Genomic DNA, 19,736 nt, shown 5'->3' on the forward strand with positions numbered 1-19,736 from the left:
GGTGAAATAGATATGTGGTCATTTAATCCTTTCCCTCCACATGCATCCAAACGCAATTGCCACATCATTTCCTTATATTCTAACTTTGTTTCCCAGTCCCCCCCTCTTTCAGGGTGTCTAACCTCTTCTAATACCCAGAATTTGAAATTAGCCCCCTTGCAATTCATCAAATGCCTATATAGTGCATTATTCACATTTTGCTTGTTGATATCCCTTATATGTTCGTATATTCTGGCTCTAAAATGTCTCTCAGTTTTACCCACGTAATAATTTGAACACACCTTACAAAAGGCCAAATAAACCACACCCTGAGTATAGCAACTACTATAATTCTTAGCTTTCAAAGTAATTCCTACGCTAGGTATTGTCAAATTCTTTTGTTCTGCAATGAAAGAGCACTGGGCACACCGTCCATATTTAAAAGTTCCCCGTTTTCTATTTACACCTATAGCTGTATTGGTTTTATTAGTCTTATAATATTCCAGCATGTTCTTTATATTCCTATTCCTCCTGTAACTATATTTTATATTCTTCTGAAATATATTAGTTTTGCCATACATTTCATTAAACACCCCCCATGTCTCATCTATACATTTTCTTAGCCACCCCATACCTTTGTGGTAAGTTAATGTAAGGAAGGGTAGACCATCATTTATATTACTATTCATAATACTTCCTTGTCTATTTTCTTGCATTTCATTAACTATAGAAGTACCATTTTCTTCCAATACATCCGATAAACTCCTCTTTTTAATAGTAAGTAATGGTACATATCTGTTTTCATTTCTTCCTTTAAGAACATACTCTGCTACATTATCAATAATTCTTGATGGATAACCTCTCTCCTGAAACATCTCTTCTACATTTTTAATTTCCATAATAAAATCACTGTCGCTTGAAATCATTCTTGCCATTCTAATCATTTGCCCTTTGACAATGTTCTTTTTTAAGAACTGGGGGTGATCACTACTATAATGTAGGTAGGCATTAGAAAAATACTTTTTCCGATAAATATTAGATTTATAACAACCATTATAATAATCTTTTTCTAATTGAACATCTAGAAAATGGATAACATCCTTCCCAATCTCGAAAGTAAATTCTAGAAAATTAGTAGTATGACTTATATACCTTATAAATTCATCAGTTGTATTATCTGCTCCTTCCCATACAATAAAAATGTCATCCAAAAACCTGAAATATTTTATTATATGGTTTTTGTATATGCAAGAGAAGATGAAATTTAACTCCCAATACAACATCACAATATTAGCATATATTGGTGCGCAGGCTGATCGCATGGCAACACCTTCCTTTTGGTGGTAGTACTCCCCCTGAAAGTAAAGATAGTTATATTTCAAAATAAGTTCCATGTTTTCAAGGATCACTCTATATTCATCATTTGTAAGACCATCCGTTCCTGTTATAATCTCATCAAACCATTTTAACCCTTCATCTTGTGGAATGACTGAGAACAGATCTTTAACATCAACTGTTAAGAATATATAGTCATTATTATATGGGCAATTCACAATTTTCTTTAAAAAATCCCATGAATCAATAAGAATATGTTCAAAATTATTAAGAATATGCTTAAGTTTATAGTCCACATATATAGCCAAAGGTTGAGTTTTTGAACCCTGAGAAGACGCAATTGGCCGCATAGGGGGATCTACAATTGATTTATGTACCTTCGGAATTCCACCTGGTATTTATTGATATTTTTGGAAGTACAAATGCATATAGTAGCACATACATTCGTAAGTGAGTATACATATATATATGCATACAAGGTTTGTAGAGTTGGCATTATGGTGTATTATTTATTTATATAAATATTATTATTATTATTATATTATACCTATCAAGATATTAGTGCTCCCTTTTTAGTATGTTAACAGTGTTCTCCCACTGTTTAATGTCTTAAGGTTTTGATAGGACATACTGTTGTGTTGACCTCTTTGCATTCATTTTTTCTTCAATGCAACAAGTATATCAATTGTACTTATGATTTATTGAATTCATTTAATATATTGTAACATATTTCAATATATTTAATATAATTTTATACATTTCATATCTATACTGAATTTGTAGACATATATTTGACAACTGTATTTAAAGTTTTCCGTATAGAAAACAGCTATTTTTACACACAATGAAAACAGTGTGTATTTCACTTTTAGAAGGAAATGAAAGAAATGTGCTAATTAATTAATTAATCTATTGACCAGCCCACTAGATAAAGTATATAAACTGATGTATTTTGTAGTTTTAATTTATCTCTGAAGAAGTCTCCGAAGGGAGACGAAAGCGCTCAGATTTTTCTTGTTTTACTTGTTTGGTGTGAAAATAAATCGACTATATAACTTCGCTGGTGGATTCTATCTTTTTGGACTTGTGTGGGAGGAAGACCTTTATTGTTCGTGGAACAGGTTTTTGCTACTTGGTGTGACAATTTTTTGTGCTCTGTGGTTAACCTATGGCTGGACCCAGGAACACCTCCTGTTTTTATCTTTTCATCCTTCCTCTACAGGCAGTGGCATCAGTTAAGTCTTGAATGTTTCCCAAGGTAGAATGTAAGGCTGCATAAGTTAAAGGTAGGCCATGGTGGGAGAATTCATAGTGCCTTTAACCATCCTGTATTAAGTGTTTTAAACTTCTGCATCCTGTTGATGGTAACCTAAACATGCAGCCGTGTTACACTGCATCTGTATGTTATACTATGAAAATTACTGACTAGTAAGTATAAGAGGGAGAACAAAAGTTTGTGCTAGGATTTGATTGGTTTGATGCACCTCTCTCATTATCTGTTACTCTGTCATTATTTTCTTTCAGTAATTTCTCTTGCATTCCCTAGTGGTGGTTGTGGTGGCACATCATCATCATGTATGGGATGTAGGCCGCCCTTTTTCATGGTTGCATATTTGTTTTTGCTTTAGAGTGATTGTGTGTCTGTGTCTGTCTGTGTGCGCGTGCATGCATGCTCACTTAATTGCAGTTTGCATTTTAATTTTTCATTTAGTGTCATAATAATATTTAAATTTAATAAGCAGAATGTAAATTTATGTTAGCAATCTGACATTTCATTACTAAAGCTGTACATTAGTGTATATGTTTTTGTTTGCATGTTTTCTTTTAGTGAACCTGTTCATGCTAAGAAACGGAAACATGAAAATGTAATTGAAACGTATGAGAAAATGCCAAGACGTATGCAGTCTGAGCCAGAAAAAGAAATAATTCACTTGTTGCCAATCAAAGATGAAAGGGGAATCATTCCACAAATGATTGAGAAACTGGGTAAATACTGTAAATAAACGTTTAGTAGAATTTGAAGTTTGTGCACTACTATTTTTTTTTTTTTTAAACTTTAACTCCAGCTGCTTTGTATACTGATTGATTGAACATTTTTAAAGCTGTAAATATTTGGAGACCAATTTCTAAAAGCTTCTTATCAAGTGTCAGACCGCAAGTTCTAGCTCTTAATTCTGGTGGAGGAAGATCCTTTTGCACTGTGAGCATTCATAGTAAAGGGAGTTGGACATAGGAAGTGGGTCATCATGTGAAGCACTGCTGTAAAAAGCATCTTCTTAGATGTCCAGATTAAACCACCAGCCTTTAGAATGTAGAGGTATTGCTAATCCGTTTACAGCCAATTGAAGTAAGCAGGCCTCTCAGAAGTTTTATTTTTATTTTACATTTGTTGACCGGGCTAGTCTAACTGGATATATGTCCATTTGCAGTAGAAGCCCGGGGAGAAAAGCTCCACATAAACATAATTTTAGCAACTTCAGGTACAGGTAAGTAAAACATTGTAACAAATTTAGGTACAGTACTATTTTAAGGTGAAGAATACAAATGTTATATAGAGAAATAGTACTATTAAAGTAGCAGATAAGAAAGAGATTTAACAACAAACAATTTTAAAGTAGCACACAATGAGAAAGAGAAATGAAAAGCACACTAACAAATATAGCAGCTCCAGGTACAGTATTTAACAGTGAGTCATCCAATTTATCCTACAGTAGCATAGCAACTTTAAGGTAGCATGTAATAAGAAAGATAAAGAATGTCTATATAGATATTTGTATGTGAACACAAGTTAATGCTACAAGCTGCAAATTATGCAAGTACATAATTTGAAGAGGATCCTATGTAAGAGAAAGTAGTCAAGACTGAAATTGTATAGGTGGGTCTACTCTCTGAGGCATAGAGAAGAGTTGGAATTAAATTGCAAATGGTCATATAGGTAGGGTTCAGAGAAAGTGGTGTTAAGATTAGTCTGGGTTACTACATGGGCATAACCAGTGATTATTAAGGTATTCTCTAAGTTGTTTTTTGAACAGTTTCACTGAGGAGAGAGGTGAGAGATGAGGTTGATGTGGTGTTACTTGCTTCATGATAGAATAACGTACCATAGCTGGTGTGATAAAAATAGAAGATGCGATAGTTAGCCATTTTTCATTTGAGGAGTTGAGCGGATCTCTGCTATAGCTGGATAAAGCCCTGACTACAATGCAAATGACCTGAGCTTGAATAGAAGCTTGGACACTGGAAGGCCAAACAGAGGAGGATGGAAGTGAATGGCTGAAGCAGACTCGCTCATGCTGGGAGGACAGAGTGGTGGTTTGGTCTGCTGATTGCTACCATGGAAGTAGAGGCTAACGCAGCACTGAAATGGCCAGTACTGGTTATGTGAGCTTGTCATTTCTATCTGGTGATGGTAGCCCTTTTTAGCATGTTTTATAGGAACTCACCGTCTGTCTCTCTCACAGTAACTCACTCACTCACTCACTCCTCGCTCACACTCACTCTTGCTCTGTCTCATTAACGGCATGGGTGATGCGGGAGTGCTAAGGTCAGACACTAGGGGCACTGTTAGGTTCATAGGTTCATACTAGGCTATCTGTCCTAGGGCATTTATAAGCCTAGCCAGAGTGTGTTTGGCTTTCGCCACCCATTTTAAATTAATTTTGCTATGCCTTTTTTTGAGGTTAGTATACTGTGCCTCTGTCTAACAGTGACACAGAAGTGATAGCCGGGGTAAACCTACGATCTCCCATCCACTCATCAAGATTCCTCTTGAAGAGAGTCAATGTGGGACACTGCCTAACCTGGACTGGGATTTTATTCCAGAGTGAAGGGAGCCTCTGGGTTATGAATCTGTCCCTCCAGCATGTCCTTTTTATTTCAGTGCTGAGGTTCAAGTCTCTCGAGCGCATAGCTCGATGGGATTTGGATTTTCTGAGGTGCAGCATGTCCATTAATTCCGGGTTGGACATGGCTTTATACGTCGGGCACAGATCGCCTCTGAGCAGGCGGTATGCCACTGAGTAGAGCTGGAGTTTCTTTAACCGGGCAGCATATGGCATCTGTTTGAGCCCTTTGATCCTCTTGGTGAGGTACTTTTGGGGTCTTTCCAGTTGCTGCAGGTGTCTGGTAAGGTACATCCCAAAAGGGGCATTGTACTCAATTATGGGCCTGATGAGGGATGAGTAAAGAGGCGATGACCTCCCTGATCTAGATGTGAATCCCTTCATGATTAGGTGGGCTATATAAAATGTTTTTCTAACCACTTTGGCCACGTGGTTGTCAATGAGAGATTGCTATCAACTTGGGTCCCCAGGTCCCTAATGACTTCTTCTGTACTTAATGGATTACCACCTATGTGGTAATTTGTGGGCACTTTGTTTTTGCCAAAGGGGATGACTATACACTTTTTGGCGTTTAGCTTGAGGCCATGGCTCTGGCACCAGTTGTCTGTTTCTATGAGGCCCTTTTGGAGGATGCTTGTGTCGGCTGGAGAGCGCCCAGTTTGCAGTCATCTGCGAACTTGGTCAGCCACAGTCCTTCCGTGTTGGCCTGTACCGCCGAGAAATATATACCGAACAAGAGAGGTCCCAGGACTGAGCCTTGTGGGACGCCACTTGTAACTGGTTTGGAGTCTGACATGGCTCCAGCAATTCTAACCATGTGGGTTCTGTCCTTGAGCCAGTTTGCAACCCATCTAGTGACATAGGGGTTTATATTTAAGCTGGTGAGCTTATCTATAATGCCCGAGTGGGGTATTGTATCGAAGGCTTTTGCGAGGTCCAGGTAGGCTGTGTGGACCACCTTCCCTCGCCAATGGCCTTGGTGACTGTTTCAAAGAAATCGACCAGGTTTAAGAGGCAGGATCTGCCCTTAACAAAGCCAAACTGGGTAGGATCCAGTGTCTGTAGGTCCCCAATATCTTTATTTATGAGGTCCATGATGATCCTTTCCATAGCTTTGCAGACCAAGCTAGTCAGGCTTATGGGGCGATAGTTTCCAGGATCCGTTGAGGCACCACCTTTGTGGAGAGGGACCACTGTTGCTGTACGCCACTCTTTGGGTACATATCCTGTAGTAAGGCTAAGATTGAACAGTAGTTTTATGTTTGGGTTTAGCTCTTCTTGGAGTTCATGTAGGACGAGCTCGGGACACCATCTGGTCCCATTGATGCTGTGTTTTTGCTTTGGAGAGGCGGCTCTTACCTGAGCATCTGAGATGTCAGGGGCAGGACTCTGTTGGGATAGATATTTGCCCTTTTGGGGGGGAGAGGGGGGGGAGAAGTTTGCACTGAACCTGTCAGCTAGGATGTTGGCAATGTCTGTGGGCTCGGTGTATTTTTTGTCATTTTGGACTAATTCTGAGCATATCTGGGAATTCCCACCCAGGTTCCTAACATAACTAAAGAAAGCCTTGTGATTATCCTTAGTGTCCTGTGCAATTTTTCTCTCGAAGCTGGCCTTAGACGATTTTAGAGTGCCCGTAGTTTTTTGCTAATACTGATCAGAGATGCCTTCCCTTTTTGGGATTTTGCTCTATCATGTAGTAGCTTCCTCCTTCTATTGTATAGTTTGTTTATGGCTGGGGTCCACCAGACAGGACGTCTGCCTTTGGAGGATTGGGTCTTGGTTTTATTTGGGATTGCATGATCCATGCATTCCTGAAGGTGTTCATAGAATGCGTTTATAAAGGATTCTGCGGTCTGGGCCGTATTTTCCACAGGCCCGAGGGCTTTGAAGGATTTCGCCTCGGTTTTGAGGCATGTGAAATTTGCTTTAGAGAAGTTTTTCACTGTGGTTTTCTGGGCAGGGGGTGGGGTCGGGATGTGAATATCCAGGTAGATTAGTTTATGGTCTGATCTTACCAGTGAGGGATACACTTCTGGTCTGGAGCATAGTGTCCCCATGTTGGTGATGATCAGGTCAAGTATGTTTTCCCCTCTTGTGGGAGTGGTAACAAGTTGTTCCATATCATTTGAGTTTATAAATTCTAGGAACCTTTGGGCTAGGGTGTTGGAGCTAGAGTAATGCTCCCAGTCTATGTTTGGGTAGTTGAAGTCGCCCAATATAATGGTGTTTGGAGAGACCTTCATATTTTCCAGTATTCTCAGGAAGGCCAAGTGGGGTTCCTGTGTTTGGGAGGGTGGTCTGTAGCAGGCTATAAACTGGAAGGCAGTTTTACCCACAGTTAGTTGCACGTGGATAGTCTCTGATGCTTCGTGCTGTGCCACCAACCTGGAGGTGTGGGTATCTTTGACGAATATTGATACTCCCCCTCCTTTTGTGGTTCGGTCCAAGTTTTGGGGCCGAAAAGCATGGTATGAGGTATAACCTGGTAGTGCTGGGGTGCTCTCGGGAGCCTTGAACCAGGTTTCTGTTACTGCACAGATATCGATTTTCTCCATGCTAAGGAGAGTTTCGAGTGCGCGCATCTTGAGGTTTAGACTTCTGGCACTGAGTGGCATTACTCTTAGTTTCTTATCCCTTGTGATACCTATGGAGGTGGGTTTGTCTTTTGAGCCTTGCCAAAAAAAGGCACTATGGGGGTAGCAAGAGCCTTTGCCAATATCCGAAAGCCCAGGGGTGACAGGTGCAAGCCGTCCCTAGCGAAGCATCGTGGCTTGTCGAGCATGTCATTCCAGGCTGACAGGCATTGGATCCCCTTTGAATGACACCAACACTTAAGCCAATTGTTGAAATTGAGCATCTTGTCTTCATATTGTGGCATCATTCTTGGTGAGGGTAAGATGCTACTCAAGGTCAGGGTCATACCGGCCTGGGCTACATGCTCAGAGAGCTCCTCTATGTCTCTTTTCATGTATTCCAGGGAGGTACGTCTCAGGTCATTCACACCAGCATGGACAATGACTGCGTCATATTTGTACTTGCCTTGGAGTGACCTGAGTGCTTGTGTTATGTGGCGGATCCTAACGCCCGACAGGCAGCTCACCGTGACCTTCTCCTTGTTCAGCCTGGTGAGCGGGATGTCAGTGTGCCTGACGATAGAGTCACCTATTACAAGCGTATCAGGTGTGTTGTTTAGCCTTAAGGGCTGTGACTGTTCGGCACATTGGCTTTGTGAGCTATGTGTTGCACGTGTTTTGTTTTGGGGTAGCGGTTGCTTGGGTGTCTGCTTTGGAGGTCTCTGCTGCTTAGGCAGATTTTTATTTAGAGCCTCCGAGTATGTTTTTGTGTGTTTATGTGTTTGGTTTGTTGTCGTGGTAGGTCTATGTGGGACTGGAATTGTAGTGAGTGTGGTTTCCTTCTCCTCCTGACTGGTTACGCCAGTACTGAGTTGAGAGAGCTTAGCCTCCAGTTTGGCTATATGGTTGCATCTCTCACATGTGTTGGAATTTGTTGGGAGGAGGAGAGGGTTGTCTGTGTACATGAGGCAGTTGTAACATTGCCTCAAGATTCCTAGATTCACCAGCTGGACCGGAGAGGAGATTGACAACTGACCTTTGGACATGCTAGAATAGTATTGGGAATTCCTTTATAATTGAAAAAAAGGGCCAATGGGGAACAAGGTACTCAAGGGGAGTTTGTGAGGGTAGCGCTTTTAATTTTTTAGAGCTGACTTATATAATTGCGTTAGTGAGCAAGTGCCAGGTAACTTAAATGCAATGTGTTACAGGTAACTTAAATGCAAAAACGACAAACAGTAACTTTCTTTCAAGTGAAACAAGGAAATAAGTACAGTAAGCAATGCAGATATCACTAGGGATCCACAGAAGTGCTAAAAGGCCGCGTTTTAGGTGGAATTAGCGTTTCAGGGAAATAAACAAACCACAAGCATACAAATAAAGCTAGATTCAGCAGGCCTGGATCTAGTCTATGCTACAGCAAAACAAGGTGTACCAATTTCAGTAAGAAACAGTTAGAATATGCAGGCACTATAAGCCTTTAACCAGAAATTCCCTGCTCAGAAGGGCAGAGTCCAGCCTCTCCTACCACAAGAGTGCAGACCGCAATCCTTCTTAACGTAAAATAACTGGCCTCAAGCCCAAGTGCTTAAACCAGAATTAATACACTTTTAGAATAACAGACACTGAGCTCTCAATCAGCAGTTCCCAACTTAGAAGGATGTAAGCTACCTGTCCTGCCACCACAGTGCAGGCCACAAACCTTCCTAATGTAAAACAACTGGTCTGAAGCCCAAGTGCTTAATCCAAAAGACTTAGAAATGATAGCTACACTTTAATCAAATTACTACCAGCAGTAATAAATACAACTGAATACTTTAAAGAATGCCTGGATTAGTGCTCAAGTTATACAAACAAAGCTAGATTCAGCAGGCCTGGATCTAGTCTATGCTACAGCAAACGAGGTGTACCAATTTCATTTAGAAGCAGTTCAAATATGCAGGCACTATAAGCTTTAACCAGAAATTCCCAGCTCAGAAGGACAGAGTCCAGCCTCTCCTCCCACAAGAGTGCAGAACACGAACCCTCTTAATGTAAAATAACTGGCCTCAAGCCCAAGTGCTTAAACCAGAATTAATACACTTTTAGAATAACAGACACTGAGCCCTTAATCAGCAGTTCCCAACTTAGAAGGATGTAAGCTACCTGTTCTGCCACTACAGTGCAGACCACAAACCTTCCTAATGTAAAACTGGTCTGAAGCCCAGGTGCTTAAACTAAAAGGCTTACAATGAGTTACACCAAGCAGTAATAAATACAATTGAGTACTTTTAAGATGACGCAAAAGCAAAATAAAGTAGGAATAAAACACAAATACAGTAAAAGCAGATACATTTTTTTTTTTTTTTTTTTGGAAAGAGAGAAAGGAGTAGCAGAAACTAAGCTGATTGGCCTTCTCAAATGCTCTCCCTGTACTGGGTAGAATGAGGTAATGACACTAGACTGGGAGGAGGGTCCCATATCAAATTTACACTAGGGGCGGGCAACTGCTAAGCCACCAACTATAAAAACACTATACCAACAGGGAGGGAGGGTGGGAAAAACTGCAGAAATGTTACTCACAGCTGAAAAGCAGCAGTGAGCCTTTAAATGAAAGTTTTAAACGGCTAAAGGAGCCACTAGAAAAAAAGAGTTTAACTGCAACAAGTTATCATAAACAAACAACCCAACAGATGCTTAATAAGAGTGGACAATTTCCAGTTAATACCTCACACACAGTGAAACTAGCTAGAAAAAATACACAGTACACAAAGTGCTATAAACAACAAAGAAATAAAGAACAAAATAAACAAAAAACAGGATACTTAATGTTATATATTGTAGCTCCGAGTTTGCTCAGTGTCCTTCCTTCGATTAGCTCACTGTAAAAAGTTAGGATCTCTGTAAAAATGCCTTCATTGCTGGGATGCCAGCAAGGGCACAAATATCTCTGCCTGAATGATGACCTTATTATTAACTGTCAGATGGTAGGTATGGTAGGAATATTGTCAGACATGGAGGAATGAATGAGCTTAAGATTAATCGGGGAAATTTTGTAGGCTGGTAGGCTTGGGAGTCAAATACCACATAGAAAAAAAATATTAGATTTGCTTGACAGCAGAAGGCAACAGACTGTTTATTTTTGTCTACCCTTAAATTGATTTTAATTGTGTATTCCCTCCACACCTTTTTTTTCAAATCCAGCACATTTTTAAATGTTTCTTTAGATTTATTCCCTACCACCCATTTTTGAACATGGGGTGGGTGCAGTGGTTAGCATTGTTGCCTCATAGCAAGAGGTTCTCTGTTTCGATTCTTGGCCTGGATGCTTTCTGTGTGGAGTCTGTATGTCCTCCCTGCAGTTGCGTGGGTTTCCTCCGCGTACTCCGATGTCCTCCCATATGCCAAAAACGTGCAGTAGGTGGATTGGGCAATCTAAATTGGCTGTAGGTGCAAGTGTGTGTGCGAGTGAGTGGTACGGATGAGCTACCGTGGCAGGGCTAGCTACCCGGTGAAGTAAACATTGGCTCAAGATGATTGTCACTGTTGTGACACCCTGACCCCATGTGCAAAATGGGGGAAAAGGGGTCGAGGATGGATGGATGGAGGGAGGGACCCTTTTTGAGCATAATTCTTCATGGAGACAGTTAATATCAATGCAATGTATGTACTTATATCCAGTGAGAAGCTGGTACCAGTTTTGTTAACTTTCACCCCTCCTCCCAAATCTGTCTTACCTACTACTTTGAGTTATCCTTTTAAAGACCATGACACATTTGTGAACTCATATCATCTCTCTCTCTCTCTTTTTCCATTTCTCCTTCTTTCTGAAGAAAATAGTCTAAATTCTTTTATTTTAGTTCGCAATCATACCTTTGCCCTCCAGTCCATGCACTGGTCTACTTTTGAAAATAGTTTATATTTGTCGAAACTCTTTCTAGCAGTCCTGACTACTTTCTTTAAACAACCTACAGTGCTGAAGATAGTACTGAAAACAACACCTCACTAACACCTTTTAGAATATGATTAATTTTTTGTATCTTGAGACAAATACAATAAGCTGATTAATAATATGCTGCATCATTTAATATTTAGTTTTGTAAGAGGAGAGGTAGCTGTTGAAATGGATGGATTTGCTTACACTTGCATAGTGATTGTATTTAGGGAAGTTGAGGGCAAGGTCTAGGTGGGTGCACAGAAACTTAAAGGTGTCACTCTGATCAAAGGTCTGTTGCATGTTTTTATATAGACAGTGCAAGATTATCGTATCTAAATTGGCTGTTGACAAGCAGCATTTCTTTTTTTGTAGTTGAGAGATACCGTTTGTTACACATACCAGGTCTTGTATGTTGGAGAAAGAATTATTTTGATCAATGGGAATGATGTTGCAGTAGGAGATGAAGTGAGGTACATCATTTCCATATCATAACCTTAATTCTCAGCTCAGGAAGATGATTCCCTTGGCTGGAGCCCTCAGAAGCTCCTTACTTAACGAGGGGAAAAAAATTGAGCTAGTTTGCCTAATTGCAAATTTGTGATTTGTCAGTCGGGCTATCCATGAATTAATTGGAAGATGCCTGCTGTATGTAGTATAACAAAAGTTTTTGCTAGGTCCATAAATGTAATTCTAGTTGGGTAGCCTTTATCAAAGAGAAAATTCAGAATAGATATGGATTCTTGATGCATTGTCCTTAGCAGAAGCAAACCCGTTCATGGGAGAAGAGTTTGTACTTGTGAGGTATAGGTGACATGGATAGCAGAAAACTTTTTTATGAGTCGCAATGAATCGAGGAAACGATAGAACAGAGTTGGCAATTTTCTGTTTGAGGACATTGTACTGTTGACATGAATGGGAATTGAACCGTACTATTGGAAGGACAAAGCTGCAAGACTTCCTGAACAATTTAGTATAACAGTGAGTGCCACACATAAGCTAAGATTAGTACTTTTGAGGTCAGAAGTGTCTGCACCGTGTAGGAATTGCTTCAGCACATTGAAGGAGTAGGGCTTGCTTTTAAACTGGATGATCTTTTTGAAGTGGAGATTGTTGAGGGGGTTGTGGTGATAGGTCTAAAAATGGTAAACGGGTTAGATAAAGTTAAGAAAAATGGGAAAGGTGTATGGTAACTTCAGTTCACAGTCAGACTTGAGGATATCAGTAATTTGATTAGGTTGAAGATGCAGTGTTGTGAACAGTAATCCATTTTGAAGGATTAAGTCTGTTTAATTCTCTGTAATTTTCCTTTTCCTTCAGTACTTCCATGACTATCATGCTTGACTCTGTTTTATAGGCTCAGCATTCATTTCCTCTCTTCCCCATTTCCTCAGCTTTTGTAGGCTGCTAGAGGGAAGAGTAAAGGCTGAAAGATTATGGCTGACATTCTACAAAGATAAATGAGATTACTAAGTATTTATCTCCCCCCCCCCTTTCACTGTTGGCTGACATGCCCCATGTAATGTCTGTTCTGCTGAGTTCATTGTGGATGTATTTCTCCACACACCAGAATCTGTAGTGCACTTACACACATTGGAAGGCCAGAGTCACAATGTATCCTTGTATGTAACTCTCTGTAGTAAGAATTCACCACATTCTTTCTGTGGAATGGGTGATGCAGCATTTAGTTGCTGACTTCGCCCCTTCCCACCCTGCTCATTAAAAATTAGTAGTCAAACCTGGGTAATCGGAGGCAGTCAGGACAAAAACATTTATGCCACAAATGCAGCTCAATTTATGTATGATTTTGAAAGTCTTGCATGACCTAATGAGAGCTAAGGGTTGTTTTTTGTTTGGCTTTTCCTTTGTGACTTTCACAGGATTGTTTTTTGTTTGGATTTTCCTTTGTGACTTTCCCAGGTGTATCTGTTGTGCATGATTACGAGAAGCCGTGGTGGTGCAACGGTAGCATTGTCGCCTCACAGCAAGAGGTTCTGCCATTCGATTCTTGGCTAGAGCAGCTTCTGTGTGGAGTCTGCATGTCCTCCCCGCAGTCGAGTGACGTTCAAAAGACATGCGTAAATGGGCATGCCTTCATTGAAGGTTGGGCATCGAGCTCTCACCTTGGCACAGTATAAATCAACTGCCAATCATTAGTGGACTGTAGTTCCGCTGTGGCAACCCCTAACTGGGAAAAGCTGAAAGAAGAATATCTTTTGTGCATGATTACAATATATCTGACATTTGAGTATATGCATACTTGTCAGTGTTGTTGATATCTGTATGTCGGAGAGAATATTACTTTTTCTTGAAGTTGAGAGAGAACTTGGTGATTTAGAGAAAGGAATGATCTGAAGTAGGATTGTTCATTTGTCAGCAACCTGTGGGTTACGGATCCGATATCGGATCCGAGCCGGCAACTAGTTTCAAGCTAATGGATCCGAGCTCCTAGCTCCTCCCTTCACCCATAATCCCTTGCTAACCCTCCATGACCTCAGATCTAGTTTGCCGCGCTTGTGATGGCTGGATCCTTTTCTTGAGCTCCGCAGATAAGTGATAAAAAAGTTAACTTTTTTCGTCAGAAATTTCTGTTTTAGTTTAAATTAACATTTGTAAAGTGTGTCTGAGTTAGGTTCCCTATTTTTTGTTTAATTAATACCCTCCCTTCGCTGGTCGCTAGTGTGTGAGTGTTTGTTGAGTGTCTTTTGAGGCCTGTGTGTGTGTGTAGTTGTTTTTTTTTTTCTTTTCCTTTTTAGTTAAAAAAAAAAAAAAAAAAAAAAAAAGGAATGGCTGAGGCCCCAAAAGCCATATTTTCTAAATGTACTGAGTGTGGCCATCAGCTCTCCCCGGCTGATGGCCACACTCGGTGCGTTTGGTGCCTTGGGGTTGAACACCTCATCTCGGGCTGTACTATCTGTGCAGCGTTCAACCCCAGGGCACTGAAAGAACAGAGGTCGAAGCTGGTCCTGGCAGGACTTCTACCCCCGGATTCAGCTTCGGCCTCCGCTACCTCTGCTACCCCTGTGGCTCCATCACAGCCTGTGGTGGTTGCCACTCCTGCCCCCCTGCCTCCGACTGGGACTCAAACTCCTGCTAAAGTGTCGGAGGACAGGGAGGCCAGGAAGGAGAAACGGAGGGAGAAGCACCACAAGCGGCGGGCCGAGACCTCCGTTTCGGCTCCGCCAGCTAAGCGGGCTTCTCCCTCAATTGCTTCTAGGTCTCCTCCTCCTCGGCTCTGATCCCCTTCTTTCTCCCCGGGGCCCGAGGAGGAGGAGACCCGATCTCCGTCGAGGTCATCGAGGCGGCATTCCAGGCCTGCCTCGGTGGCCTCTTCGAGATCCACTTTCAGCAGATGCAGACTTGGACCAGATGATGCGAAGGTTCATCCAGGCCCAGCTGCAGATGGGAGTGCTCTTGCCTCCCCCCCTCAGGGGGGGGAGCTCGACACCTTTTTTCCACCCAATTGCTCCTTCTCCGACCCGCTACCCGGGTTGGGCCTTCGAGCCGAGCAGCCTTGACGCCGGGGGTGGGTCGGCGCCGACAGTACTTGGTACTTCGGATCCGACCCTACCCTCGAGTCTGTCGGATCCGACCTCTCAGAGCCGTGGTCCGAGCTTCGGATCCGGGGGATTCAGTGTGCCTTCGGCTCCATCCAGGTCGGAGCACACTGGTCCCTCGGATCTGACGGTCTCGGCGCCGGCTCCAATCCCTTCATCGGATCCGAGTGGGAGCAGACTTTCGGATCCATTGGAGAGTGGCTCTCCCTCGGCATTCGATGTTGTGGAGAGGGCTCTGTTGAGAGCATCCGGACCCCCGGTCCTTGCATCGACTCCTCCCTGCACTCCCTCTCTGCTGGGCCAGGCTTCCATCACCTGGCCAAAGGGACAGCCTGCTTCGATGTCACAGACAGTTCCATTGGAACAAGATGTTGCTGGCGAGGCCTCCGCAGACAGTCCCCCTCGAGGAAGCTCCCCGCAAGCATAAGTGCAAAAGGAGGCACGTGGACTCCCCTGAGTCCTTAACCGAGGACACAGACTTGGAGGAAGGGGAAGGCTCCCCAAGATCACCCCCTGAGGATGTCTCCTTTGGAGACATCATGGAGATGCTGAGAATCAAAGGTGGGTGGTCTGCCCCCAAGTCTTCCTCTGACGAGTCCATGTTTCTGGAGGCATTCGAGGCAGGCCTGTCTACCTCCTGGGTGTCCCCTCCAGCCGATCCCCTGGTGGACCTTATTACCACCAGGGCATGGAAGGATCCGGACACTGTGGAGCCAATACCGAAGCGACCGGATAGGATTCTTAGCCCCCCTCAGACCGGTCACATTGGAGTAAGGGCCCCCCTGTAGATGCCATGTTGGCGGCAGCCACAAAGAGGGAATTGGCTCAGGAGAGTCCCTCAGTCCATCCACCGAGCAAAGAGTCCCGTTTGATGGATCGCTTAGGGAAGTGAGTCTTTAGTTCAGCGACCTTCTCAGTAAGGTCTCTGAACTATATGGCACATGTCATCAGGATGCAGCGGGAACTTATCAAAGAATACGCTGCATCCCCCCCTGAGTCCATGTCAGAGGAGGATAAACATTTGTACTCCACCCGAATGGCCACTCTGAGATCTATTTCAAACACCTCTATGCGGCTGTTGTCCCACACCACAGAGGGAGCAGCTAGGGCCAGCGGAGCAGGCCTAGTCATGAGACGTCAGGCCTGGCCCCGTCATTGTGACTTTATGGAGCCCTTTAAAGCGTCCTTCGCGAACGCCCCCTTTGATGGTTCTGCCCTTTTTGGCAAAACAGTTCGCGAGACGCTTGTCCAGAGTGAGAAGGACGGGAAGACGTTGTCTGCCATCGGAGTCCGCTTCTCTGCTCCCCAGCGGTCCTTTTCAAGGAACCAAAAGGGTCAGAAGAAGATGTGGTTCTGGAAATCACAACATTCCCAACCAGCTCCGGACAACCAGTCCTACCGTGGCAGAGGTGGACAGGGAGGACGTCGCCCCAGGGGCAGAGGGGCTCCGAGAAATTTCGGGTCCAGAGAACCTTTCTCTGAGCGGCCCGCGCAGCAGCCCTGAGGGGTTGCCCAGCTGCTCCACTCTGGAGGCAGTCGGGGGGCGTTTTTTGAAACATCTAGCGGCATGGGAGTCCATCACAACAGACCGCTGGGTGCTTCGCATCATATCCAGAGGGTACAAAATACCAATTCTCCATGTCCCCCAATCCAAGAACCTCCCGATGTACCACCCGATCACAGGGAGGCCGCAGCCGCAGAAATACAGCAGCTGCTAAGAAAAAGAGCCATCCAGCCCGTCCCCCAAGACCAGCTCGGATTAGGGTTCTACTCCAGGTTCTTTTTGGTGCCAAAAAAGACGGGGGACCTGAGACCCATCCTAGACCTTTCCCTCTTGAACCTGTCCGTAACCAAGGAAAAATTCCGAATGGTCACTCTTCAATCTATCCTCCCCCTTTTGAGGGAGAATGATTGGATGTGCTCTATAGACCTCAAGGATGCGTATTACCACATCTTAATGGACAAACGATCCAGGAGGTTCCTTCGCTTCTGGCTGGGAGCCAGTCACTACCAGTTCAGGGTCCTTCCCTTTGGTCTCACCACAGCCCCCAGGGTGTTCACCAAAGTGTTAGCAGTGATTGCGGCCCACCTGAGACTCCAGGGAATTCAGGTCTTCCCGTACCTGGACGACTGGCTCCTGACCGCACCAACAAGGCATCTACTTTGCTCGGCCAGAGACTTCTTTCTCCATCTAGCCCCACAACTAGGCGTTACTATCAATGTCGGCAAATCTCTACTGGCTCCAACACAGATCATAGAATTCATAGGTGCCAGAATAAACACCAGAGATTTGCGAGCCTTCCTAACTGCCGAGAGAATCAGAAATCTACAACTTCATGTGCGGGCTATCCTTCATTCAGAGGCTTCACCAGCGGAATTGATCCTGAGGGCACTAGGCTCCATGGCAGCAGTGATTACATTCCTTCCATATGCCCGTTTGAACATGCGAGTCCTGCAATGGACTCTGTTAGTGCAATGGTCCTTCCTATCCCTTCCTCTCCACCATCCCATTGCTATCAGCAAGGCTTGCAGAAGGGCGCTACTATGGTGGCTCCAAGCATCGAACTTCCATACGGGCCGTCCCTTCTGCACCTCTCCCCCTATCGCCACTGTGACCACGGACGCTTCCCGCCTCGGGTGGGGGGGGGGGCATTACTCAGGCAGGACAGTTCAAGGCACGTGGAACGATACAGAGACCTCCCTGCATATCAACGTTCTGGAGATGAGAGCGGTGCTGTTGGCGTTGCAAGCACTTCAGAGCTTCCTCCCCGCAGGAACGATTGCAATTTACTCGGACAACATGTCAGTGGTCTGGTATATCAACAAACAGGGGGGAACCAGATCTTATCCTCTTTGCCGCGAAGCCATAAGAGTGTGGGAATGGGCGATCTCCACCAACCGCTTTCTGATTGCAGCGCACATTCCGGGGAGGACCAACATCCTAGCGGACAAGCTCAGCCGCACCCTTCTTACCCCTTACAAGTGGTCTCTCAATCCTCTAGTAGCGAAGCAGATATTCGCAACATGGGGGCAACCCTGCTGCGATCTTTTTGCATCTCCCTCAAACGCCAAATGCGACAATTTCTTCGCTCTAATCCCCCCACCAGGGGAATCTCCAAGAGACGCTCTGGTGCATGCTTGGCCACCCGGTCTACTCTATGCCAATCCTCCTCTTCCAATGATGATACAACTCTTACAGAAAGCCTCGCGGTTGGGGAGCAAGATGATTCTCATTGCCCCATTCTGGCCTCGACAAATTTGGTTCCCTTACCTGTGGTCTCACCTTGTGAATCTCCCTTGGATTCTAGATCCCATTCCGGATCTCATCTCCCATCCATTGGACTTGCCAACTCCAAAACTGGACAATCTGAAACTGACAGCTTGGTTGCTCCAGTTCCACTCCTAGTTAGGGCTCCCAGTATCTCTTCACCAGTCAAAGCCATCCTCGTGGCAGCACATAAGCCCTCCACCAGGAAAGTGTATCACAGCAAATGGAAACGTTTTTCCATCTGGGCGGAGCGCCGCGATCTAGATCCCTTTACGGCTCCTCTTCCTTCCATTTTAGATTTCCTAACTGAACTCTTTCAAGAAGGCGCTAGTTGTTCAACTGTCAAAGTGCAATTGGCAGCCATTTCTCATTGTCATGTGGGACATGATACAGGACCCTTGATGTCAGCCAAATTGTGTAAAACCTTTCTCAAGGGTACCTTTTTACTTAGACCTCCTGTAAAAGAAGCCGTACCCCGTGGGATCTTACTTTAGTTCTTCAAGCCTTGACTGCTCCACCCTTTGAACCCGCTGCTTCAGTGGATCTCAAATTCTTGTCATGGAAAACAGCATTCCTTGTAGCCATTACTTCAGCGAAAAGAGTGTCGGAACTTCAGGCTCTTTCTGTGAAGCCTCCATACCTGATTTTTCACCCTGATAGAGTGTACCTCAGGATCAATCCCTCCTTTCTTCCCAAGATAGCATCAGAAACCAACATAAACCAATCCATAAATTTACCGGTTTTCTTCCCTAAATATCAAAATAAGGGTGAATACAAGCTGCACTCATTGGATGTTCATAGGCAGCTTCGTTTTTATACTCATAGGACGGCTGGCCATAGACAATCCGACCAGCTGTTCGTTTCCTTTGCCAAATTTAACTTTGGGAAAGCTATCTCTAAAGTATCTTTATCTCGCTGGATTTACCAATGTATCCTACTAGCTCATCAAGCCTCGGGTAGACCCGCACCAGAAGGAGTTCGTGCTCATTCCACTCGCTCCATTTCTACTTCTGCGGCTTTCAAGTCTAGAGTTCCTTTGGATGATATTTGTTCTGCAGCCACTTGGGCTTCATCTCATACCTTTATCAACCACTACAAGCTAGACCTGCTTTCTAGAGGGAGAGCATCCTTTGGCTCTGCGGTGCTTCGTAATATCCTTCCATGATGGCCACCCAGGGTGCAGGTAGCTGGGGACTCTGTCCCACAGGTTGCTGACAAATGAACAATCCTACTTCAGATTTAGAAGTTATGTACTCACCATAACGT

At 43.8% G+C, this 19,736-nt stretch overlaps 1 protein-coding gene across 1 annotated transcript in view; it reads left to right on the forward strand.

Annotated features, from left to right (window-relative positions):
* Positions 1–19,736, forward strand: part of NOC3L (NOC3 like DNA replication regulator) — an 825,940-nt gene that overhangs the window by 40,975 nt on the left and 765,229 nt on the right. Inside the window, exon 4 of the mRNA XM_044056662.1 lies at positions 3,143–3,300. Within this exon, the coding sequence (XP_043912597.1) occupies positions 3,143–3,300 (158 nt within the window). The remainder of the gene's footprint in view (positions 1–3,142; positions 3,301–19,736) is intronic.

This window comes from Protopterus annectens, chromosome 14.part0 (assembly GCF_019279795.1).
Source record: "Protopterus annectens isolate FY-2018-M chromosome 14.part0, PAN1.0, whole genome shotgun sequence".
Lineage (NCBI taxonomy): Eukaryota > Metazoa > Chordata > Ceratodontiformes > Protopteridae > Protopterus > Protopterus annectens.